This window comes from Lepidothrix coronata, unplaced genomic scaffold (assembly GCF_001604755.1).
Source record: "Lepidothrix coronata isolate B3197 unplaced genomic scaffold, Lepidothrix_coronata-1.0 Scaffold252, whole genome shotgun sequence".
NCBI lineage: Eukaryota > Metazoa > Chordata > Aves > Passeriformes > Pipridae > Lepidothrix > Lepidothrix coronata.
Window position 1 is genome coordinate 814,156 of NW_016690432.1, and position 26,761 is coordinate 840,916.

Here is a 26,761-nt window from a genome sequence, read left to right on the forward strand (position 1 = left end):
CCTCCAAGATAAAGATGAACATGGCATCAGAAAGTAAATTATTTATCCAGGGCAACTAAGTCTAACACTTTTCTACATCAATTTTACAGAAGAGTAATCACTACAGCTATTTAAAATGACCTCTGAGTTTGTTGTGGAGTTATTGGAGTTATTTCTGGAGGGAAAAACATCTGCATAAGCACAAAGTCATTGCTTACCCCTGAGGAGTTTCTGCACCAAGGTTGGGTGGTGAGTTTGCTGGCAGGGGCAGCCCTGGGTGCCTTTGGTCTTTATTTGCAGGAGTACATCCCAGCAATGCTTCACCCAGCACGGTTGGTACTGACTGCACATGTCCCTGGCTGGGAGAAACCTGCAAGGGAGACATGGACAGTTAGGAAAAGTCAGGATAACAGAAATACTGCTTTGCAGGGTTCAGCTTAAAAAGAAAAATATATTAATGGCCTTCCTACTGTATTTAATAAAGCAAATTAAAGACTCAGTTCATAAGACTGAAAGACTTTAGAGTGTCCTTTTAGACCTCATAGGTTCCATGAAAGACTGTTCATGTCAATTCATTTTCCCCCAATAAACAACAAACTTTTTTGGGGGAAAGGAAGTGTATTAAGCAAGTGGAAAGGAAGGCAGAAAGCTCTGCTCTTGTTAACTGCCAGTGCAATGATGTTTCTAAAGTAATTGCAGTAACTGTAATTCAGAAATAGATTTCTGAGCTCCTCTGAAAACCCCAAAGAAAATGAAAACTCTGAAGTTAGTCTGACAGCATTACCAAAAATCTAGATGTGAACTTCCTTGTAGCAAAAAGATCTTTGTACCAGGATTCTAGAAAGCGTTAAGCAAAGAAATCCTGTCTTGATTAAATCACCAGCCTCACAAATCTATAATCCATTTAGGAACACAACGGGCCACCAAGTTAGCAAGTGTCTTGAAAACAGCAGTTTTCTGTAGGGGTCCTTCCTCAGCTCCAATGTCCATATTTTACTCCCACATGCTCAACTTACTGCTGGAAGTTACACTACAGGCTTGTTAGAATCAACTCCAAAATATTTCTTCTCTGCTCTGGTATTACACAGCTGTCAGGCATCAAGTCAAGCTCTCAAAAACAAATGCTGGAGATAATTAACTCCACATCAGAAATCCCAGTACTATCACATACCAAGTAAAACAAAAAAAACATTACTTCAGCTTATCACTCCCATATATTCACACCCATCAAAACAAGAGAAACCAACACAGCTCATGCTTTCCTTTCTAGAAAGTACACTCACTTGTAATCCTTTGGAGAAAACAGTTGCAAAACATTTCCCAAAGAGTACAAAAGTGATAAGGGCTCCAGTCCTTCAAAGGAATGCAGACTGGAAAATTAGATGTAACTAACTTTACTACTTTAAGGAAAAATTATGTTGAAACAAGCTCTGAACGGAGATCATGGCAAATCTTCTGCAGGGCACTTGCAATGTGAAATAAAGACCAGCTTTGTGTGTATCAAGCAGGCTGCTCAATGGTTGGATGTGCAGAAAGCTGAAGAAAGGCAAACTGAACACCCCAAAGCTGCTAAAGGTGCTCAAGCACGAGCTGTAGAAACACAAGCAGACTATGACTGCAATGCACTGCTACTCCATTCTGACTTGCTGGTGGCTCTTCCTCGGTGGTAAATACAGGACAGGGCACTCTCTTCACTGAGAAATCTTATCCTGTACTTGCTGCCTCATGCTGTATCTTTTGTGAAGCCACTGAAGATTGCTAATAATTATATCCACTGATAAATGAAATACACAGAGTTGACTCTGCACAGAGGCAGAGAAACGCAACCCTCCCACACCCCCACCATTCCAGAGCTTTCAGAAGTCTGGCTACTCCTGCCTGAAGTGCAGTTTTTGGCCTGAAACACTGGGTCAAAATAAGAGGGTAAGTCTGATGCACTGTTCTTCAGCCAAGCCATCATTTTTCATTTGCATTTCTACACTTAGCAACATTGTCTTTTGACCTTTGAGAGCTTATTTACCTCAGTGATACCTGGCAGGTCACTCACAAAAGAAATGAGAGTAGATATGGAAGTACCAGAAAAGCAGCCACACTCCCTTTCTGTACTGAAAAAACCTTCTTCCACACTGCTGCTTATGTAGCTTGAATCCCCAAAGGATGCAAGTGTAGCTGAAGATTTTGGGTTCAAGTACAAAACAGTTTAAGAAGGAACGTGAAAAGCAAAGGTTATAGACTTGAGAACTGCTTTGTGTTTTCTCCCACTACAGAATACATGACCAGGCAGGCCAACTCCTAAGCAGAAAGAGGGGGCAAAAAGTGAAAAAAAAAAAAAAATAAACCAACCAAACAAAACCAACACACCACCAACCTTCAAGGCTTAGTAACTTTTGCTTCTATTCTCACAAGGCAAGATGTTCTACTCATGCCCAGACAAGTCTGAAAGGACTCAACACACCCTCCAAGAGATTTATTATTCTACTTTCCAATCTAATCCTTATTTGTTTTGAGAAGTGACATAACCATTACATAACAGTCATATATAACAGAGCAAGACATTACCTCAGGAGAAGATTTTGTGTGTTTAGCATCACCACTTCCACCATTCTCAGATGACTTCCTTTTCACACCCCCAATTCTTTTTGATTTATCTGGAAGAGAAGGTGATCAGGATTAGTCTATTTATCACAAATACCCTACTTGGTGTTTGAAGGACAAACAATAATAGGTCTTACCACACTTCCCATTGTTGTCATATATGATTTCAACATGAATTAACTCTGGATCAAGAGTTTTTAAAGCTGGAATCTTGGAACAAGAAACAGAAGCAGTCATTTAGAAGGAGAAAGTTACTATTTGAATATATTTATCTCAGATATTGTGGGACACTTCTAGGATCTTTGAATACCAAGCTGGGTTTAACAATATGCCCTGTGACAGTGTCTCTGCAGGAAAACACACACAAACTGGTGTTTCAGGGCACTGTCTGCACAGCACAGAGAGCAAAGAAACCACAGTCACATTTGCTTCACTCTTCAAATACAAATTCCAGGTCTCCCTCATTTTGCATAGAAGGACATTTGTTACTTAACAATCTACCAGCAGCACACAGAAACACTTTGGGTAATTCTGCACTACACCAATCCCTGTGTTTTAAGATTACAGTAAAGACAGAAATAAAAATGGTGTTGGTGGGGATATAAATACAAGTTCTTACCCATTCCCCATATCTGTTTGTAAACCCACAGCAACTGGTTCCTACCTCCTGGCAGTTGACTTCCAGAGTCCTGGTAGCTGGATTGCCATTGACAACAACTGCTGTGAACCACTGAGTAGATGGATCCAGGCTATAAATTCTAATTTTTGAACCAATGATATTTTTTCCACCTTAAAAATTGGGGGGGAAAAAAAAAAAAAAGCTTGAGACAAAGGAGGCATGAAGATCATCATAGTTATCAATATGAATTTGCCAACAGTATTGCATGCAAAATGCAAGAAAGCAAAACAAACTGAGAACCTTTAGACAACTTCCACATAAGCTGGAAGAAAAATTATACAACTATGTTCCAGCTACCTCCTTCCTGGAATAGTTCAATGAAGTTGTGTGGAGGCTAAGACACACAGCAGAGGCCAGACTAACCTCCAGATTTCAGACTGTGAGGCAGATCAGTGGACACAGAAATGAAGATTCAATGACTAGATGGGAATTTTTCCTCTCTTTCCAGTATTGGAAATGGCAACTCTTAAGTTGCAATATTTGCCTTTCCATAAAAGCAAGACATTCCTTGTACATGCAAGCACATGACTACAAATATGCTCGTATGAACCCAGTAATTAAGAATTGGAAGCTGGCAAACCAACAAATTTAATTTGATGAAAAAGGAAGTCTCTATACAAAGCTTTGGAGGCTTTTATAAACAAGCAGCAAACAAAAAAAAAAATCAAGTTACTTGAAACAATAAACTACTCCAGCTAACTTCAGTTGAGAATTTCTACAAGTTTGGTTTCTCTTTCACAAGTAGGAGGCCACCTGTGTGCACTTAAATTACACACACTCTTACAAGGGAAATACTTGAAACTTAAATCTCTACAATCCTTCACATTTTGCATTCACTGTCAAAGCAGAATCAGTATTATTAAAAAGCTTTTATCCCCTAGAACAGGTTACCAATGAATTAAACCATCACTGAAGAGATTTCCATTTGGATTTGTTGTCAGTTTTCTGCTCCAGAGTCTGCTCATACCTTGGACCAAGCGTGTTTCATCCAGGTGTTTCTTCACCAAAGCCTGGATTTCTTCATTTACATGTTGATCATCCTTAAGAGAAAGCCTGGAACTGTCCACATCCTATTTATGAAAAAAAGAACGTAAGTTTGTATTAAGGATAATGCTTTTGACTAACAAAACCCCGTAATATTTAGGAACAAGATGGAAGCAACTGATACAAGTCCAACAAGTTTCTCATTACTGTGTTACTTCAGCTCCAGGATGTCGGATTTGAAGCAGACACCACTTTCTTACCACTAATTTGCATCAACCATCTGCAAGCCAGACTGAACTGAGCTCTCCAAGTCCACTTTAACACTGTTCTGAAAACAACCCAGTTTTGTTTTAGTAGATTGCTAAGTTAAATTAAGAAATAGATGGTTCAATGTAAGATTTTAAGTTCTCAGAAGTAGCAACTTATTTGTCCTGAGCAGATGCAAATATTTAAGTTTCATGTTTCTATTCATGACATTAATGTCAAGATCCAATCCATCTCAAGATACCATTATAAAATGTACATATGAATAAAAACAGAGTCAGCTACATCTAAATCATTCATAATTATTGGGCAATCATGTATTTATATTACAGTTGAGGGTTTTTTTTCCCTTCCTTGGTATGTAAAACAAGCTGCTTGTTGAATTCTTGAATTAGAATTGATTCTGAAATGGAAAGTTCAGAGCAAATTTCCACCCAAGGCTCAAAGAGTGCTGTTAAGAAAAGAGTTTTAGGGTTTTTTGGGGTTGGTTGTTTGGGGTTTTTTTTGTCCCATGCACTGCTCTGGTATTTGTAAGAGACAAAAAAGACTGAAGGGCCAGAAGTCAATAAACTTATTCCAGATGCCAGTAAAGCAACCTTCTCCTCTGCAGTGTTGAGATAAGGCTTCTACATAAAGACACCTCCACCCTGCTTGTTGAGCCAACACAGGCAAGACAACCACATACAGCTCAAATTTAGCTTTTAGTGATTCCTTGGTTAGTTTCTCAAGAGAACCTGTGCATTTGCTGACTGTTTACAAGCCAAAGCAGAAACTAATGATGGCACTACTGGCAGTCTCAACCTGGGACATCTATTACTATTTTTATTTCAGCCTGTTTATAGGTCCTGAGAGTAGTTTCCTGAAAAGGCTAAATCCTTTATCCTTAGCAGATACTATTCTTGTAAACACCTGACCAGCCAATCACAAGGGGCAATTGTTTCAACCCATCTGTACCTAATTTTCACTAATAAACTGTCCTCATGGTGCTCAATGAAGGGACTGTAATTCAACCATCTCATTTATATTCTGCCCAATTCCTCATTTGTTTAGGATTAGCAGTGATGTGCTTCTGTTAAATAGCAAGATTAATTCCTGACTCCCCTGCAACTCCTTTCATGGTAATGACAGTCCTGTTCACAAGAACAAAGGGAAACTATTCCAGGTTATCCCCAAGATCAACATGATGCAACTGCTGTCACTTGAGCTGAGTAACTGCCCCAGCACACTCCCTCATCCAGCTCTCCTCAGTGACCACGTCCTGGATCAGCTTCAGGAGGTTTCTAATTGACACATTACATTCAGAACAGATATTTATGAGTTATGGCAATAAACACCTACCTGGATGGGTGTCAAAAGGTCCTTCGACAGAAAAATACATCTCTCCTCGCCCAGATAGCGCACTGAAACCAGTGATCCCATACCAGCTTTGTCCACCAAGGACTTGTAAGTCTACAAAAGTGATAAACATGTTCTTAGAAACAGAGTTAAGAAGATCTCATCATTCACCATTTGCATTTTAAAGATTACTTTAGTTTTGCATCTATTTTGCTGTTAAGCTACTACATCTACATGCAACTCTTGAAAGCTAGTTTCTAATAAAACTTCTAATACATGCTTAACGAAGGAGTTACTGGACTACACTTGAAATTAATTTCATCCATTAGAATGAGTTTGGAATTCGGTGCAGGTGGCTGTCATTAGCATTCATTCATCTCAACATGAACAATTTACTGATATAATAATTCTAATGGTGCATGTGTTATTAAAAGCCCTCCTTATAGTAGATTGAGGGAATAACCAGCAAATCAATAAATGGTTTACAATGAAGGTCTCATAACTTGTACATTGGCAATATACTGAAATCTTAATTTAGGCATGTGTGATGACTTGGACAGCCTCATAGTTACACCACTGCAGTGCAATGATGAAGCTGTGTTCAGGTATACCAGAGGCTTCCAGAGCAGACAAGGAAAAAAAATTTCCTTTAAAAGCTTCTGAACACTTCCTAATATGTTCAAAGTTAAATTTTGCCTAGCCCTGCAGTAACAGCTCTGAGTGGGAAGGCATCAGGAGCCTGGAACAACAGAAGTGCCAAGAATAAGATATATTTGTGCTCCATTTAAAAGAAAAAAAGAGAATCATTCTGGTAGAACATATACTTGGGTTTTCTAAGGACTGATCAAAGAAAGACCTTCTTCCCCCTTCTTGTTTTCACCTCAGTTAGGTCAGCATTGGCAGAGAGGCAGGATCACCCCAGGAGGGACAAGAGTCTCTCCAGGAGCAATTGGGCATTACAAGAGTTCTACAGAGCTACTCCACTTGTCAGGAACACAAATCCACACAACCTCTTTTATGACCTTTTCTTTCCTGCCCTGCATGGTGGTAAAGGGAGAAGAAGCCTTTTTTGCTAAGGCAAGCTCCAGAATTGGGAATCACTTTATCCTACAGAGTCCCTCTGCTAAATGAGCTTTGGAATATGCACCCTGCACAAACTAGCATATCAAACACACCAGGAAGAAAACCTTATGCACAAATTCTCCACTAAGAACTGTTCAGACACTTGGAAATGGACAACAGCTAAGTTTAAATAAGCAGGCTTTCAGTCCATCTTATCAGCAAAATCACCAGCAGAACTGCTGATATTAATCCACAGCTCAGGAAATAAAATTAAGGATTCCTATTTCCACTTCCTCCCTCATCCCACTTGGCCCTATTTCCAATAAATATTTGCTTAGATTAGCTTTGCATAAGAAAAAAAATCAGCTAAAACACAGCACTATGAATTCTACTGCACAATTTACACCTAGCAAAAAGTATTAAAACATGAACTACAAGTTCAGTATAATTCATGTTCAGCAAGTTCACATGTTTGCATCTTCATTTATCTCACAACTACTTTCTTGAGTAGCAATACCCAAAGAAGTCAAGTAGAACTATACTGGCTGAATACATTAAGAAATGTTCCCTGTTCACCTCTCCTGGGTAATTTGCCTATCCAGCCATGCATAGCAGTTACAGGAAGCTTAGTTCTCTGCCTTATACAGTGTATCTCACGTTTTTACATGCAAAAAATCCAAATCTCACAAGTCACCTGTGCCAGGCAGACATCACATAAGAACCGTTTGAATTATTTTTGTCTCAGGATCAAGAACCACTGTAGAATTAACACTACCTGAGGCAGAGCCAAACAAGAATTTTCAAGTAAAAATACAGGCTTATCCTTAAAAACCTATTATTTACCCTTTTTCTCTATTCTTATCTGCAATTTCATGCAAGAAGGAAAGAGCCATGAGACCAGAGGGAGAAGGAATTAACACTGTACAGAACAGTGGTTTGGGAGAGAAGCGAAGTCATAAAAATACATTCTTGTGTCCACAGGCAAAACACACCAACTTCAAGTGCTGACAAGCTCTGTCCAGCTCCAGCTGTACAGACATTTAGTCTCCCTTCCCACGGCACCTAAAAGTGAGGCTGAGGTAGAGAAATCCACCCTTGTGACAGGACCATCCCCAGAAGGTGGAACTGCAGAAGTTCCATGCAAAGTGAGTCAAGCCAATGTGTACTTGCCATTGCAGGCCACTGGACAGCAGGCATGGACTGGGATTTTCTTTCAGCCAGCACCAGCTTTTGCTCCACCAGGAATGCTATCATTGTATGGCTGTAGACTTCTATCCATCTTCGTTTTTCCCATGGCTCATCATCAAATTCCACACAAATCTACAGAAAGGAAGCAAAGCAAAGGAGTGACTAACCATAAAATTCAGGCACAGTCAACATGGAAAAGGAGAAACAAACATCAATTTACTCAAAAATAAAGAAATCATTGCCAGTACTACAATACTAGCATGATTATTGCCTTTCTGTCAACACAATCAAGCAATTGCTAAAGCATCCCAAGACTGACCTGCTATTTTATAAGTGATAATCAATGTTAACTGGCTTATCATCATTACTGTCACATAAAACAGTAATATTCCCACTTCACTTTACAACTTCCCATCTCAGAAAGTCCAGTGCTGCCCAAGGACAGTTAAATGTGTTAACACTGTCACCACTGTTCACAAGCAGGGAAAAACACAACTATAAAAACTACTAAAACCAACAGAAGGGACACACGGATTTTCCACAAATTTTAGAGCAGTTGAATAAAAAAGTTGTGTTTTCCAGATATATTTTAAGAATAACAGTCTCAAAGAATACCTTTAGCCAATTTATTGACAGCACAAATGACAGTAAACCAGCAAAGGTGACCAAATTGTATAATGGTTGCTTCTAACTGCTTTTTATCCTTACAAATTTCAGAAGCAACTATACAAACTTTCCAAAGGGAAAAAAACTGTCACTTCATGGCAAAAACATGGTGGTTTAACAAATTTCTTTGGGATGGCATTACCCTTCTTTGGTAGGCAAGACAGAGAGATCAGCAAATGACTGGGAAAGACCACAAATAAAACTTTGCCTGAATACAGGAATCAGAACATGCGGGAGAGGACTCTACTCTGGGAAAAAAATAATCATTCCCTCTTTTCATAAAACATAACATTCCAGTCTAAATACATTTAAATAACAGCAGAGAAATCTCAATTGAGTGAATCTTAGAAACATTTCCTGGTGTTTACCTTCCCTCTCAGGGGAGAGGCAAGTGAAAACCTGCACACAAAACAGCACTACCACAGCCAGGAGTCATCGAACTAATGGGTGCAGAAATGAACTTAGTCATTTTGAGGTGCACAGAAACAATGAAAGAGATAAGCAAATAACAAGTAACAGAACCAGAAGGGCTTGTTTTGTCTACAGCATTAGCACTGCACAAACAGGAAAATACAGTTGAGTCAATAATTTCAACAGCAGTTGACAGTCCTTCTACACAAAACGTAAAGTTTGAGAAATAAGTACTTCTACTCCTTTACAATACAAATATTTAATCCCCCCTCTCAATCCATTACTATTTTGGTTCTATCAATCATTCTTCCACAGAGCCACGAGAGGAAACGAGATGGGACGCGTTTTGGTACAAAGCCCTCCAAGCCTCCATTGTCTGCCCTGCAACTTCTTTTAACACTTGAACTGGAGAACTCATCAACTCAATCGCTTCTGGCAGAACCGTAACCAGTCTCAAAGCTCACAATAGAGACCCCAACAGCACCTGCTCCTTCTCCTTTCTGCAGAGAAAGTCCTTAAGGAGAGCTTTCTGCACCAACCTCCTCCTCACTCCAGGCCACGGCACAGGCACAGCCCCGCGCCCAAAGATGGACAAAGCTCCACCCCCGCCGCAGATCCACAACAAGAAGCTCACAACAAAGTTTGCGCTTTCGAGAAAGAGTTAGAAACACCCACGGTTTCTTTTTGTTTGACAAGGAAGAGGTGCTTTTGCAGTTACTCAGAGGTCACCAAGTTCCTCCCATTACAAAAAAGAGGCAAGGAAACAGTTTAAAATGGAAAGATGGTGCTGTTCTTGCTGTCACAGGACAGCCACGGAAGTCCCTTGGAGAAACCAGGACAATGTACAAGACGCCACTGCTACAATGGAGTCTTGTCCTTGGGGAGTAAGAACTCGCTCTATACCCCCTGTATACCCAGACACGGCTGAATACTTTTACTGACTACAGTTGCCAAATAAAGCCTCTTAAGAACTTCAGAGTCAAACTGTAAAACGTCCCTTGACTTCCACACAAAATACACAGCTAACAAGTTACACCACGCTTGCAAACCACTGCCTCCGTGTACAAAAACCCCGTTGGTAATCATTAATAAGAAGTGGCCACCATGCAAGAGGAGTCCGAGAAACCTCCAACACCAGACACGAATTTGGCACGTCTTTCAAGACCTACGTACTTGTCCATGACCAGTTACTCCAAAGAGCAGGACAGGAAAGTCACCAAGCCCAACAACACTGGAAGGTTTCAGTTTCATCTCTGGGGGGAAAAGAAACCCGTTCCCAACTGGCAAGACCTCAAAACTACAGAAATAAAACCTAGGCACGGCAGGTGCGGCAAAAAAATCTGTTTTTCAAAACGCTGGTGGAAGAAAAGCACATTTATAATTAGTTTGAGGTAGTTGCTGGCATTAGTAGGAGCACACCGGGGAATCCCTCGGCAGAGGTGCACATGATTCCAAGCGCGTTGGCCAAGCAGACCTTCCCCCCACCGGGAGCAGCGTGTGCTCACACGTGTACACACACCCACGGGGTTCCCAGGGCGCAGGTAAAGCACTCTGGATTTAGCAGGTCGCCGTGAAAGTTCCCGGTTACCTTCAGGTCTGGTTTGGATATGTCCGTGTGTGACACTGCCCGGATCCTGCCCGACTTCCAGGGCCATTCCGAGATGCGGGTGGCGTCCCACGACCTGTCCTCCTCCTCCGACAGGCACAGGAACCTCTTCCCCACGAGCAGGGACCAGCTCCCCTCGAGCCTCAGCACCATTTTAACTCATCGGGAGGCCTTCGGGGAGGAAACCGAGGGGAGGAGGAGAGAAACACATAGAGCGGGGCGGTGAGCGCTTCCTCCTTCCCCTCCTGGCCCCTCCCGGTTCTCCAAGGGACTCCGGACGAGCCCCTGACACCCCCCTGCCCACCGTCCTGTTAACCACTGTCCGGCGGGGGTGGGTGGAAGGCAACACCAAGAACGTATTTCCAGAATGGCTGCAGCGCAGCTCCCGGCCATTCCCACCCCCGCCGCCTCTTTGTTCCTTCCTCCGAGCAGCCGGAGCGCCGGGCGGCAGCCCAAGGGGAGGAAGGCAGGCGACCGGGCCAAGCTCCTTCCGCCTCACCAATACCCCGTCCTGCCTTGCCCGGGCAGCCCTCCAGCCCTGTCCTTGCCCTCACCTGCTCCCCCCCGGCCCCACTGCCGGTGCACCCCGCGGTCAGTCCGGGCGAGGGTCCCGCTCCCCTCCGCCCCCCCCGCCCCGATCGCCGCCGCGGCCGAACGACACTGTCGGCGCGGAGCCGCGCACACGCCCCCTCACCCGTGCGCGCGCCCCCGTCCCGCGCTCGTATTGGCTGCGCCGCGCCGGCGGGGCGGGGCCCGCGGCGAGCCTCCTGCCGCGATTGGACCGGAGGGGCGGGGCCCGCGCGCCCGGCCACGCCCCCGAAACCGTTGCTCAGCAGATGGCGGATAAAAAAATAAAAAAAGGCTGTAACCTTCCGCGGGAGCTTCGAGGGAAGGAGTCCCTCAGGAGGGCAGCCCGCGGGGCGCCCACAGCCCGGCCCCAAGGGAAGCACGAACGCGCTTCGGGCCGCGGTGCCTCTCCAGGTCCGCGTTCCTTCCTCGGGCGTGCCGACCCTTCAGCTGTAGGGCCGCCTTCGGGGACGGCGGAAGAATCCGAGGGAGGCCAGAGGGTGTGAGACAACCGCTTATACGTGCGGCTCGCGGCGTACTCAGATATAGCACAGGGGGCGGTGGCACCCGCGGGGCGCTGCCGCGCATGCGCGCGGGGGCGGGGCTGGCACCTGCGGGAGTGCCCCACAGGCCGCCATCTTGTTGGGCTGAGGGAAAATGGGTCCAGCCGGGCCCTCCGTGCTCAGGGAACGGCATAAGGCGAAATAGGACAAAAATAAGGCGTGCCTGAGGTTCCTGGGCAGGATGGCAGGCTGTGGAGGCGCTCTGGTTGTGGTTGGTGCGGCTTGTGTGGTTGTATCTTTAGGCAAATGGCTGCCACCAACTCGTGCCTTTTAACACTAGACCTGTGTGTTCTTAAAAAAGACAAGCCAAGGCCACAAAATCACAGAATGGTTCGTGATGGAAGGGCCCTTAAACACCATCTGGTTCCAACCCCTTGCCATGGGCAGGGACACCTTCCACTACATCAGGCTGCTCCAAGCCCTGTGCAAGCTGACTTTAAACACTTCCAGGGATGGGGCAGTCACAGCATCTCTGGACAACCTGTTGCAGAGCCTCACCACTGTCACAGCAAAGAATTTCTTCCTAATAGCTAACCCTACTCTCTTTAAGCTATGAGAACCAAGTACTTAGAATATGGCAGTGGCTGGCTGATAGTGTTTAGCAGTGACCCAGCAGGACCCACATACACCTTGTTACCACAAGACTTTCCCACCAGAACGTGTGAGAAGGAGAAGACCAAAAATGAAGAAAGTACCTAAGGCCAAGAAGCTGTTGACTCATCCAGTTTGCTGGAAACCCTCAGTGCTCAGCTTGTGCTTTCTCCATGGCTCCATCCATCATCGGAGATGTCTGAGCGCCAGAAATCCCCATCAGACAGCAGCAGGATATTCCTGCCACGTTCTGGTCTCACACTCCATTTTCTCCAAGAATCGAGCCCAAAACTTGTGTTAAATTCATTTTTTAAGCCTTTCCCACCAATTTGTGTCAAGACTCTTCACTGACCACTTGTCTACTACATTCAGACAAACACGTACATATGAAATCAAAAGGCACTAAAGCTTCCTCATGTGCCACGATGAGAGAAATGCTGTTCTTGTTCAGGCAGCCCAATTTTCATGATAACTGTAGGCAATCTTCAGAGATTTCTATCAGTCGGATGAACCTATTTGCAGTATTTTCTGCAGGGAAAAACAAGGATATAAAATAAATAATAGAAAATTAATAGATGAGCAACTGCTTGTAGCCTGAAGAACTACCCATTAGCAGGTACTGGAAGAAGAAACAGCTATGCTTGCTTCTCAGATTTAAATATTTACTGTATAGACCAGACCTACAAAGTGGAATTTGTGATAAGGTATTTCATGAAGCAAGCTAGATTTGAAAACACCAAATTACTTGTTTAATTGTAGGCATCAGACTCTTGTAACAGCAGCTGTACAACGTAAACATCACACAATATTGGTGTTGCATAACCTCCTTATTTAAAACCCTTGGGTTTTATGCATACAGAACTCTTTGCCTCAAAAAGGAGCTGATTAATACACGCAGGGAGAGGGATGTCAGGCAATAAGGAAGCAACATTAGTCAACCCAATAAATCAAGCTGTTGGTAGCACTCCAGTTGCCTCATTAGGCATTCCATTGAACTTTTTTCCCATTAGCACCAGAAAAAAGGAAACCTTTAAGGAGAGATTTCAATGACAACAACGTGAATTTTGTGAATGAGCAGCTCCCACGTGCGAAGAGGAGCATGAAGGTTGGTCAAACTTGTTTTAAAATTTAATGTTTTGGGTAGTACTGACCTAAAAGGCTGAGAGTAAGTGAGCAAGCATGGGATGACGTAGTCCATGAATGCCCTTGAAAATGAACTTACACTTGGAAATCATGCAGTCCAAATGCAACATTCTGAATGTACATAAAGTAAAACAAATTGACAGACACCAGAAGAGAAGATGGTGAAGCAGACAGAGCACAAGTTGACAGAAGCCTGGACAAAACTCAAGCATCCAGAGTAGAAACAAGTTTTCAGTCCTGAAAGAGTAGAGGTATTCAAAACCTAAGGGTAGAAGCCACATAATGTAAGATTTTTTTTTCTTATGAAGCAGGGAAGATAATCAGCTACATGCTTCACTTCCCTAGGATTCCTCATTCCTTGAAATTAGATCAGGACCAAATATCCTTTTTTTAATATCTAGCTTCTTTAAAAGTTATACATTTAAGATAACCAGTCCTGGGTCAAAAAGCAAAATATATAAAATTTAAAATTATGACTCTAAAGTCTCTGAATTTGTTGCATAGTTTATTTTTCCCAGGATTACAAACATACCATACCGAAAAATAAGTACCATTGTTTTTCTTACCTGGTTTTTTTTATCACCACTCACAATAGTCTCCACAAAAAACTAACGTCTACTGGGAATATTTTGTGTGCATATGCCCACCCTCACTCTCACAGCGTGTCGACAGAAACATCAGCATGTTCAGAAATGACTTTCAAACACACACTGTGGTAATGGCACAGCTGCATTTACCTCTGCAGAACACAATGTCTGTCGAGGTGCCTTGCAAAACAAAGCAGTGCTGTAAATATGCAGAACTGATTAAACCTCAAAGCAGGAGATTTCAACCCTTTCTTCTGCCTGCAAGGAGAAGTCTTGAGCATATTTTTACCAGCTGGCTCTACCCGCTGGGTTGAACTGGTAATAGGTAAGCCTTTAGCTCCTACATGGGAGAGGAGTAATCTCTGCAAACAGATGCTCTTTAAACAGTAACTTCAGAACACACTTGAATAAATTTGTCCTTTCAACCACCAGTAAGTAACAGAAAATTTCTCTTGTGCTGTGTGCCACTAGGAAAAAACAGAAGAGGCTTTCAGTTTTGAATTTAATTCTTTGAATTTAACAATTCAGTTTAAATTTGAATTCAGCAGTAAAAGTCTATAGCCAATTTTATGCCTAAATAATTGCACGTTCAGGCATTTACGCCTACCTCTCTGCATATAAAATCTGAGTGTGCTATTCAAATATTTGTGCTTTAAAATTGGCCTCTCACTGTCCAAAGTGTTTGATATCACCAATCACAGGCACTTTGCAAGAAATGGACATTTCAGTTGGAGTAGGGCCCATAGGTAAGTTAACTGTCATGGCATTATGTCCTCAGAAGTTGTTTTCCATGATAGGAGGGAGCAGATTGTTTTTCAGGGCTCTCCTGCATTTCCAGGATAAACCTCTACGTTTGTGTGCAGCTACAGCAAACAATGATCAGGGCACTGGCTTTTAAAATCTCTACTGTAGCAACATTTTAAAGGTCTCCACTCTCAATCAAAGGCCCTTTGGACAGGAGGCTGTACAAGCAGAGAGGGAGAATATGGAGTCCTTTATCTTCTACTGATTGGTGATGGAGGCGTAAGGACGTGTAATTAAAGTTGGAAGTGCTTATGGTCAGGCTACAAAAATACCAGCTGTCCTAAATAGGAACGGGGCTTTGGGAGATACCCAACAGTTCATTTCTCTGGTATGTCTTGAGATGTGATGCTAAAGAATGACTGAAAACAGACCACCAGAAACGTTCCTATTCACTAGCACCAAACTGATGGAGGTAAGTTACTCCTTAGGTAGCTAAAGTAGATCAGTTAGTATTCATATCCAGCTGAGCTCTAGTTACAGCTTGAAAAGATAAAAGCCTGTACAAGCTCTTTGCTCAGGTCCAGCTGTGTCACCTCAGCACACCTCACCTGGATCAGCTTTGCAAGACTGGCAGGTCTAGTTCCGGGTCTTTTTCTTCCACAATTATCTCTTTACCGTAAGTTAAAATGAAATATTTTGTGTCTCACATTAGTTAATATTGTCTCCCTGTCGGAAGCTGAAGGAAGCACGTATTTTGACACCAAGTACATCATAATTTTATGCAATTAAGTTTACTTGCTGAAGGAAAAACTCCATAAGAAATGCTGAACTTTTTTCCACTCCCATACATACTCTGCAGTGGGGACCAACTTTCTTTTGCTAGTGATGAGTTAGTGGGACATAGATCTGCTATCCCAGCTGTAGAAACAGAAAATCATGAGAGGACTCTTAGGATGATAAATCAGGATCAATTATTAAATTTTAATTGAATATTAATTTAACATTTAATGATTTAATTATTTAATTGGATGTTAAGTATTGTCTGGGGATTGGGATTGGATATTAAATTTTGCAGATTCATTCTAAAGTCAAACAGGTATTTATAGAGAGAGTAATGCAATAACCTTTACAGAATAAACATTAGACATAAGGTGTGGTGAGTAATTCCATGCTGATTTTGTTTTTTCTTGGCTGCTTCAGAGGAAGAAGGCCTGTTTTGGAAGAAAAAAACCCTTTCCCCTCAGGTGTTAATAAATTATCAGTTAATAATTCAAAGGGTTTGGGTTATCATTCTTTAATAAAAGAATGCAAATCTATATAATCTTGATGGATATACCCGAATCAAGTCTTAGAAACCACCACCACAGGAACATCTTTGTGATGTGCAAAAGGAGACACTGAAAGTCAGGTAAAGCAACACAGTGAACTTTAAACAACATTGTTTAATGAACTGTGGGAAACCATTCTTTGTTAATTTGCTTTATTTCCAAAAGCCTCACAACAAAACTGAAAGCACAACATGTTGGTCATATTTTGGTGCTTAATAACAACCAGGCTCTTTCATCATTGAAGCAACATAACCTGGCTCAGGCAGAGACCAGTTAGCCTTTGTACCGTTCCCTGCCACTGCCAGAGTGGATCTTAAAGCTTATTACAAGTGCATCCTGCTCTTCCTTTTAAACAAACCTGTCTTGTGATTGAGTGTCTTCCCTCCAGAGAAATCTTACACCTTTCTCTTGTGGATCTGGCAGGAGATTTCAGCAGCTTCTGGGCACATGTAGGTGTCAGGCCAGCGAGTCCTAGACTAGGTGATAGGAATTGTTCCAATATTGAACTGGCCTGCTACCTACTTTTCTAAGATCATTTGGATGAAATTCGCAGTGCTGCTTTTGATTATTCAAAATCACGTGTTTTCTCTTGAAAGTTCTCTCAGCTTTGGTAATTTGATGTAGTTTTTGACTGAACATGGGGAGAAGTGGTGATTGTTGTGAGTTATGTGCCATTGTGAGTATGTGCCATTTGGATAAGAATCTTGACTGCTCTTGAATGTGTATTCACTTAAAAAGAAGGTTTTTTAAATTCTGTATATTGTGCTGATATAACGTTAACAAAGCTGAAGTAATGTATCACTAAAGCTAAAAAAAAAAAGTGAAATATTAAGATCCCAGATATTGGTGAATATAGAACTGGGAATATTTAAAAATTGTATGTTGCTAAATGTGACCTAGTTGGTATAACACGGAACTGGGAGCCAAAGCTGGAATCTAACACTGTGTCATTAGGCAGATAATTTAATTCACCTCATTTCTCTGTAAGATGGAGATAACAATAATCATTCTTATGAATTGCTTTGTGTTATGCACCTGAAAGATGATGAGTATTATAGGTACTAATTAAACATTATTTTAATCTTCAAATTTCCTTTCCCTTTTAAACTTTTTAATAAGTGTTTATGCTCCCTTAATGCCAGAGAGGAAAAAAGCATGATTGTGAAGCAGCTGCTAAGAATTTTTCCCAGAAGATATTTAATATTAAATTGGGATTGAGTCATCAGTTTCAGATAAAGGGGCAATGCAAGAAACAATATGTGAGAGTTGAGATTTTGAGTGAAATACATTCAAAGCAGAATCAGAGCAGCTGACACACCTGTGCCATCAAACTGGCTCCCACCTTTCTTGTACTCTCAGTCCAGAAATTTGGAATGGGCACTGTAATTTCTCTTCAGCTTAGAGAAATGTAACAGCATTGCTTTTGAACTGGGCAGTTGTGAGGCCACGGGGATGGCAGCTGGACTGCAGGCTGAAGCCTGCACTACAGCCGTACTGGTAATTGTATCACTCACTGTATTTGTCCTTGCAAACCACTCAGTAATTTTCTACTCTCTGTAAAGTTCCCCAAGTCAAGTACATGTCAGTGAAACTTAGGAGTGCCCTTTCCTTGCCCATTTCTCTTCGCAGCTGTCACAGACTAATGGCTGCTCTCCAAACCCAAGTAGAGGTTTGCCTAAAATTAAAACAGTGGTTCTGAAGCAGATTCCTGACTCCAGTGAAACTAGGAATTTCATCCACTGATTTTTTGAAGAGATCTTATGTCAGCCTTGACTTCCTGTAGGAGAAAAATTGCAATTTGTACTGTCTCTCATCTCTTCTTAAAAGCATAAGAAGGCAAATTTGAACTTCTCCTGCTTCCCAATTTCTACTACCCTAAACAGCATAATTACCTAACTGCAGTTGTCCAAAAATGGAAATTACATTTTCCAGTTTCCTTTGCAGAGGAACTTTTTCTGCAGCATAGGTTTCCAGTGGATCTCCTTACTCTTATTTCCACATTATAACAGAATAAAATTTACAGCTGCAGTTTTCTAATGAGAATGTAAGAGACACAGCCAAGTTACTCCAGGCTGTCTCTGTTGTCCAACAAACTTGGACTTATAAACAATGAAGAGTAGCTTGAAACCTGTATGTCTACCTTGGGATGGCTGGAGATGGATTTGTTTTAAAAGCAAGCAGGAAAATATTTTAGGTAATTGAAATAATTGGCAAGGCTGAAAGGGATTTTGTAAATGCAGTGTTAGAGAAAAAAAGTCAGCAGCTCATTGGAGCTCATTGAATTTTAGCAGGCATGGGTTGCATGTCAGGTGTTTGGTTCCCTGACTCACACCATGAGATGATTAGCATTGTGCCTCTGGTTGCAGCAGAGGTAGCATGTGCCTCACTTTGTATAACATGTAGGTCACAAACTGCCAGTACAGAAAATATGCATTTAATGAGCTTCATCCACCAGCAGGCATCTCGTTGTCTAGGCCTACTCTTCAGGGAGCGAAGAGGGGCATCTCCAGAAGGAGATTCATACTAAAATAGATGTCTAGAATAAGTGGGACAAATTATCCTTCAGAGGTGTCTGATCTTCCTCATTTTGCTGAAGAGGTCCCTGATTATTGCCTTTTGTTCCACACTTTCTATAAGAGTAAATGCTGAACTAGATACAAACATAAAGTGGGATGGTATCTGTGCTTTTCTGGTTTACACATTGTTACCCAAATTAGGTAGGCATTGAAGTTTTGGGGTTTTTTCTTTATTGACAGCAACTGCAAGTGAATGCTGGTATGAGGCACTAATGAGATAACAAGGAGTGTAGTGTATGCTCAGGGCTCACAGGTGTCCTGTGGTACATGTGACCTTCTGCTCATTAGAGTAATAATGTCCATAGTCAGGAATCACAGGACTTGGTTGTGGGCGCAAAGGATCTTTTAAAGAGGGAGGAAAATGACAGCTTTATTCTTCAGGTTCATTATTTTATCAGATTCCTTTAAACAGATCTGTTGTTTGTACACGAAGAATGCAAAATAATCACTTATGAGCACAGGCTAGAAAAGACCTCAGAGAAGTTCTAAACGGTTCAGAATGTTTACATTTGGCTGTTCCAAAGCAGTGTGTTAGACATGCTACAGTGCAAAGGAGAGAATGAGCTCTTTTCTAGGTTTACCACTGTAAACTATGTGTTTGCTCCCCAAAAATGTGTAGACTCTTACAAAGTTAGCAAAAAGCAAGTAGTGAAAACAGAGGTTTAACTGACAATAGAAATGTCGCACAAGAGAACAGGATGTGCTGTCATTGTTAGGACTTCACGAGCAGGTCATACCAACTGATGGCTTAAGAAATGCTGTGTTAAAGCATGTGTCTGGGAATAGTGCTACTGGTTCACTGTGTGCAACTGGTGTTACTGCTTAACCTCTTTTCACTTACATTTTCCCCTCTGGGATTAACAAATATTTACCCACCTTTAAAAAGTACCTTCTGTTCTTCAGAGAAGTGCTGAATAAATATAGGGTAGTATTACCCTCAACAGCAGGTAATCCTGTTAATCTAACATGCACCCTGTGTTTATGTTGAATATGTTCCATGCCACTTGATCATTGTAGTTAGATTAACAAAGGATATTACAGGGATTAACTCTTAAGTAGTGGCTGCAGCTGCCCACCATGTGTGTTTACTGTAGCCCAAAACCAGGGCTGGAAATCCTCTTGCCTATAGTGAATAGAAGGAATGCACTTGACTTCTGCAGAACCAATTTTCCATCCAAAAGAACAATGTCTTGACCTCAGAGGTTTGTAACACAACCTGTTGCACAGTGCTCTGATAGCTGCTCTGCTGCTGGCACCAGGGGAGACAACCTCAGTGCTAAGACAGCTTCAGGTCTCTGCCCACCACACCAGCTCTGCAGAGTTGTTGTAAGGTTAAAACTATCCCATTTCCCACTGCACTTTAAGTGCCACAGCTCACAAAGTCATGTGTAGACTACTTTGTAAAATATTAGCTGGAGATGGGGTCCTCCCCACTGTAACAGCCCTGCTTTGAGCTGGAGGTTGGACCCAATGACCTCCATGGGCTACTTCCAACCTACATTAGTTATTGTACAGTCAGGTGTAGCCTCAGCATCATGGAGCTTGGCAGGAGTTGAAAATCACACCCTGGCTCCTGAGGACATTCCTGTGTAGCTGTCTCAGACTAAACTCTGTGTTGCTACAGCAACACCTTTATCAGTGCCCTGATTGGTTTCAGGGTAGTTCTGGGAAGACCATATGATGTGCTGGCACACTTCCCATGGGATATAGATACACCTTCCCAGTCCTGCTGTTGGCAGTGCTATTCTGTGGCTGTATTTTGTCCATTTCATTTTGGTGGCATTTGGAGAGTCTCTGGGCTGTAATAGGTCTTGGAAGTATTTTCAACACAGGATGGCCGAGCTGGGGTCTGAGGGAGAAGAGAGCACAGAAGACATTCATACCATTCATCCATTACCTTCCTAGAGTGCAATTGAGAGTCTCTTACTGGGGTGTGTAGGGAGCACATGTGCTTCCAAATGCTTCTTTTAGCACCTCAAGAGGTTGGAATTTGCAGTTTTCTGGCTGGAGACTAATATAGAAAATAGGGTTGAGCACAATATTGGGTTTTTTTCCAAGCAGTTGGCTGTTGTCTTTTTTTCTCTTCATCAGAGTACCTTGTGGTATTGGAGTTCAAATTTCCATTTTCAGCTGCAGCCTTTTCAAATCTCGTGCTAAGCAGATGGGCTGGATCACTATTTGTGGGGAGAAACTACTGCTGCTTTCCTCAGTCAGACACAAATGGTTCAGAAACATGTTAGAATATCTTCACTTCCCACATCAAGTGTTGGGAATGCTCTGTATGCAGTTGCCACACCACTCACTGGCCTTTGTGAGCTGTAAGCAGGTACCAGCCAAGAAACTGTTATCTGATCTCATTAGTAGTGGCATTAAAGTGAGATATTGTAAGGCTTCAAAAGGGAGTAACACTTACAGGGATGGGGGCCTCTATAAATAGCCTGTAGAAGGTAAATTGAAAACTCTTATCACAATGGTTGTATTTTTCCTTTGTCTTTTTTTTTTTCTTCCCCTGAAGCCCCTAAGTTGTTTGTTTGGGTCCTGCTTCTTTTTCTGTTTCAATTTTGGAATGTAGCCTTTTTTATCCCTGGGAAGACAATTAGTTTTTGTCCCTACTGCACCATAATGAGAGGGAGAGAAGCAGGATGATGCTGCAAGTTTTTTCATACACCCTGCCTGCAGAGAAAAATTTAGTTATATAACTTGTCCATATAAAGAGGCGTCTTTTGCCTGACATCCCTTTTACTTTTTTTCCAGAATTAAATAGAACTGGAAGTAGCTTAGTGTGGTGGAATTTCATGTTCATGACTATGCATCATGTGAGAGTCGGTGTCTTTAATATGCTTTGACACTCAGCATTTCTCTTTGCATGTGTAACTGAGGAGAAGGCAGTTGTAAAGCAGTTGTGAAGCAGTGGGTGGTTTACACACCTTGAGAGGACACACATGGGAGACACAGGTACATTGTGGCATATGGGAGGAGTAGGAAAGTCCTGGCAAAAGCATGGGAAAACCCCTGGAGAAATTAGTGCAGTCACAGTGAGGTTGCTGCTCACCTGCAAGTACCTCTGAGCAGCTCCTGTGGGAAGGCATCTTTGCCAGGTGTGCCAGTGCAGCTCGTTTCCTTCTGCCTCCCTGGGGGCTTTGTGCAAAATTGAAACCACATCCCACTTTGTGCTGGGATTTAAATTGATCCTGAAGGTCAATACCAGCATTTTATTAAAACTTACCATGAAGTAGTATTTATACAGTTATTAAAATACGTTTTTACACAGCCATGTGAGCCTAGTAATTGCTCAGTAATTTCATCTATGTACAGGATACTGCTAACTAGAGCAGTGCCCATGATTAGTTGGTTAAAGGTGATTCAGCAAGGGATGGCGAAGCAGCCCACTGTGCTTTCCTCTCTTATTGCCTTCAGTTCTTTCATTACACCACTCTGTGAAGTCAACCTGTCTCTAGACACTGCTAAGACCAGTCTGCAGCCAGTTTGCAGCCAGTCCTCTGCCTTTCTCCTGACAAGATTAGGGCTATCGATAGCCTCCTGCACATTACTTCTCTGTTTCCTCAAAGGAAGCTTCCCTTCTGCTCATCAGAGGGGCCCCTTTCATTATTTACAGCTTCTTGTTATCGTCAGCATTCCCATTTCCATGGCGCCTCAGTGAAACCTCAAGGCCGTGCACTGACTGTTTTTCTCTCAACATCCCTCTTTAGCAAATGTCACGTTCACACTGGCACTTAATTGCCTTCCTCCTTTCTCTCTGTGTCTGCTTTAAGGACAAGAACATGGTCGAGTCATCCTTCTGTACATTTACTATTGTTGTCATCATTACACACTACACAGTAATAAAATTCAAAACAGCCCATCCTTCCAGTGCAAGAAGATAAGAACTGACCCACTGGATCAGACCAAAGCTCTCTGCATCTCAGTATGTCCTCCCTGGTGGTAGCTGATGATTCGGGCCCAGAGGGGCACACATCAGTAAATTTAAAGAGTCTTGGTCTTGACTCAGTGTGCATCATCCACAGAAACTTGCCATGGCCATGCAGTGTCCTGTTTTAAAGCTAAAATAGGATTGGTCTTGCTGCTGGTTTCCAGTTTTGACAGGATGCCTTATTATTCAAAGTCACTATTATAATTCTTTTTTTAATTTTTTTTTTCATTGAACTGTTTCTTTTTACATTTCAGTTGTACACTGTCCATAGCAGAGTGCATTTAGGACAGAAATTGTGACAGGCCATAAATTGGAGACATGAGGTGAAAAGATGGTAGCACCTAACAAGGGAACTAATCTGAGTAACAGAAGTACTGTAACAATAGTGGTAATTTATTAGTGTCTTTATTGACTTTTAAGGCTGAAAAAATAAGTCCCAGTCTAAGATACCGTCCTTTTTTTCACCAATTTATGTAATCCATGAATTTTTTTCACTCCTTGTGGGTCCCTTCCAGCTCAGTATATTCTATGATTCTGAAATAGTAGAAAGGAAAACATGCTGAACTGGGATGATTTCCCATGGAACTGGAGGGTCTGCAGATGCCTCAGAGCCACTAATGAATTAATCTAAGACACAGGGATTTATTCCAAGACAGAGGCATCTTGTCTCATGTAAGTTACATAAGAGGATATGGGAAGCAAAAAACAGGTGACTCAGAAGACACTTTTGATGCACAACTTCAGGTATTCAGAGCTTAATATTTGAGATATTGAGTACCAGTGACTAAGCTCTGTGCTGCAGAGTCTTGCATTAGGATATTTGGGGCTAAGCTGACCCATTTTGGTTACCTAAAGCCAAATGATACATTCAAACCCGCTGGTCTCCGTGTTTCCTCCAGGCTCTTGTAGTGAGTCATTGAGAATCAAGAGTATTTCTCAGAAATCACTGTTCCAGACCAAATGCCAGACCGCACCACTTTTGAGACAAAATAGGCATTTCTTAATCTTTCTTTGCTAATGGCCATAGCTCTGAAGCAAGTAATTCAATAATAAAGATGAAAATGGCAGCCAGGAAATGCTGACTGTCTCCTTGTGCTTTAACAATACTGCCCATAGAGTAGGATTAACCTTTTCTTATCTGCTCTGTATTTGTTAGTAAAGTACTTTTAGAGATGGGCATTACTGTGTTCAGGAGCTGCATTCTTCTTGGATATTTGCTCTAATGTCCATGTTACCTCTTTAGGTTTTCATTTATTTGTTTCTTTTGTTTTGCCTCCCAAGTAGAAGTCAGAAGATAAATGCAAGGAATCACCTATTCTGTTCCAGTGGGTGGAACACCAAATATTTACCTTTCAGGAGGTTGAGTATATGTATCTATATATGTTTATATATTTATGTATGTGTGTGTATTCCTTGATGGAATGCAGAATATTTATTTCCTATTTTTCTTCTCCTGATACTTTTTAGGTGCTGTAGCAATACTACACAATATATGTGTGCACCCTGGCTATCGCATGTGTATTTTATTTATTTTTATATTCATTTTGTTGGTTTGGTTTTGCCACATGAACTTCAGCACCCAAACATCACCACAAGTTTTCTGTCTGATATTTTTCTCTATCCCTGGAGGCATTTCCTGGCTAGGTTGTCAGTCCTTCAGCTGTTCTGAAATGCCTCTGGTGTAGGTTCAGTCCACTGGAGGACTTAAGAGGTGTTTGCACTTGCCACTTCCTGGCCTTTTTTAGATCTGGTAACTGTGCATATATGCCAGCGACTCTTCTTGTTCTGAGAAGTCTTGACTTGGTTGTTCAGCTGTGAGGCAGAGATCCCCCCTCCCTGGGGTCAGAGAGGAATGAGTCTGATTATGGGAGAGCTGTTGGGGGGTCTGACATCTCCATGGCTGTGAACTGCTCAGGAAAAGTAGTTGCTAGGAGAAGGTTAAGTGGTATTTAGGGCGAGGGTGGTGGCTCTGCCATCATTAACAAAGCTGATTTATTTTTTAATTTGGGGAACAGAGATCAAACCATCTAATGGTGCGATCTGTGTAGGATTTTTCACAGCCAGACCTTCTTCCACTGCTAAAGCTGTTTCAAAATGTTCTGCTGACATTGGGTGGCATCTCTGCTGAGCTGGCTGTGTAAATTAATTCATAGCTCTTCCTACAGCTTTAACTCTTCTTGTGTCTCTCTGTTGTTTTTTATAGATTGGATAAGGTGCTTTAACAGCAAAGTTCCCTTTTCTTTCTTCAAGCAGAGCCTCCTTCCAGGATGCTTGGGGTGTCACATGCCGAGCTCACAGTCACAGAGCTGTGAATTGTCCTAAGACACAGCTCATGAGGAGTAGATAGGGGGCATTGTCACCCTTCCACTGGTGACTCAGTAGAGCTAAGTTTCTCCCATTCACCCTGTTTACCAAACAGCTGTTTCAGTAAAGCTCCCTGCATTTTAATGGTCAGGCTCCTTAGATTTTCCATCACCAGACTACCTTGTTAACTACCTGTGTGCATTTGAAGCTTAAGATCAGTCACCAGTCATGAGGTGATGATTGCGGCAGTTGTGTACAAAGCAGCACAAGAGGGGTCCATGTCCTGCTTACCCAGAGAGAGATGTCAGGCAGAAAAATAATCAAGCCTTTCTGAGAGTTGCTGCTCAAAAAAGAGAGGGGGGTCAGTAGTGATGGCAACTGGGAGGAGCTGCAGGGAACATGGTGAGCTGGAAGAGGCTGGAAGGAGCCAAGAGGACGTGAGGCTGTTATGATTTGAGCACTAAAATGTTTTGCTGAAGCTTTTGGTGTTGTCCCCTGTAGTATCTCCATGATCCAGTACCTTCTCCTGTTGGTCCATTTTTCTATGCTTGAAACATGCAGCAAGTACTAAGTGACAAGTTCTGTGTACTGTGGTGGTTACACAAATATTGGTGCAGAGAGATCTGTGCCTTGTAGTTGATAATATCTCACTATTAACTGCAATAGTGTTATGGAGTGTCTGCCAACACGCAGTCTAAAAGCTCACACAAAATAGTCCTGATACAAGAAAAGTCTTGGATAACAGACTTCCAAGTACTTATTTGGCTATGATACACAAAGCAAGACAGCCACAGGATGATTCACTGCCTTAGAGTTTGGGCTGGATGACCTAATGGCTTCTTTTGGAGAGAAGGCAGATCTTGCAGAGACAAAGACAGTTAATTTACACGTGCTTACTGCAGGAGACCACCCAGCCCTGCCTTGTGTGCCTGTACCAAAGTCAGAATGCTGGCTGGAGCGATGCTGCCGCTGCCGGCCCTTACAATCCCCGAGGCAAGAGTGTCTGGTGCTGGCCCCATTCCTGCAGCTGCGGTTCCCAGCCCGTCTGTAACCCAAAATCCCGGTGTTTGGAGCAGAAGCGCTGCTGTACCCGGGATGTGGGTGCGGAGGTGGCGCGTTACGGGTCGCAGCGCGGGGTGGAAGTTCCCCCTGGTGGAAGAACAGACCCACTGCGGCGAGGGGAGCAATACGGCCGTGTAGATACTGCCCGAGAAACTAATTTTTAGAGGTGCTGAACTTTAACTACGTGTGCGTCCATGCCTGCAGCATTAGCTGAAGACTGTGAGTTGTTAGTTCTGCCTGTCCCCAGACGTGTTGGTTTTCTGGGGACCAGATCCAGAGAGCCTGCATAAGGAAAGGTGATCCTGTTATGGAGGACTTCGAGCTGAACAGAAGGAAGGTGTTAGATAAGGTCAGGCTGGATGGGGTTCTGAGCAGCCTGGTCTAGTGGAAGGTGTTCCTGCCATGGAAGGGGGTTGGAACTCGATGATCTACATGGTCCCTTCCAACCCAAGCCATTCTGTGATTCTCTGATAGGGGCTGGATATCGTGGGGAAACAGGACTGTGAGGGTATCTGTGGCCACCTGGGACCAGGAAGGTCTGTGATCAGCTCCTAGCTCTGCTACCTCTGTTTGAAATGTTCAGTCTCCCCCTACAA

The 26,761-nt window shown here is 42.6% G+C and overlaps 1 protein-coding gene across 3 annotated transcripts in view; it reads right to left on the minus strand.

The window, feature by feature from the left end:
• KDM3A (lysine demethylase 3A) overlaps positions 1-11,853 on the minus strand; it is a 30,976-nt gene extending 19,123 nt beyond the window's left edge. The window contains exons 1-9 of one of the 3 annotated variants that reach the window (XM_017835226.1): positions 11,639-11,853; positions 10,752-10,940; positions 8,069-8,218; positions 5,840-5,950; positions 4,221-4,323; positions 3,239-3,363; positions 2,712-2,784; positions 2,539-2,627; positions 198-349 (exon numbers count right to left, since the gene is read on the minus strand). In XM_017835226.1, the coding sequence (XP_017690715.1) occupies positions 198-349; positions 2,539-2,627; positions 2,712-2,784; positions 3,239-3,363; positions 4,221-4,323; positions 5,840-5,950; positions 8,069-8,218; positions 10,752-10,922 (974 nt within the window). In that variant the 5' untranslated portion in view covers positions 10,923-10,940; positions 11,639-11,853. Of the gene's footprint in view, positions 1-197; positions 350-2,538; positions 2,628-2,711; positions 2,785-3,238; positions 3,364-4,220; positions 4,324-5,839; positions 5,951-8,068; positions 8,219-10,751; positions 10,941-11,323; positions 11,427-11,463; positions 11,489-11,638 lie in introns of those variants that run through there. The other 2 variants (XM_017835225.1, XM_017835224.1) reach the window with 2 other exon arrangements.
• Between the last annotated feature and the right edge of the window lie 14,908 nt (positions 11,854-26,761).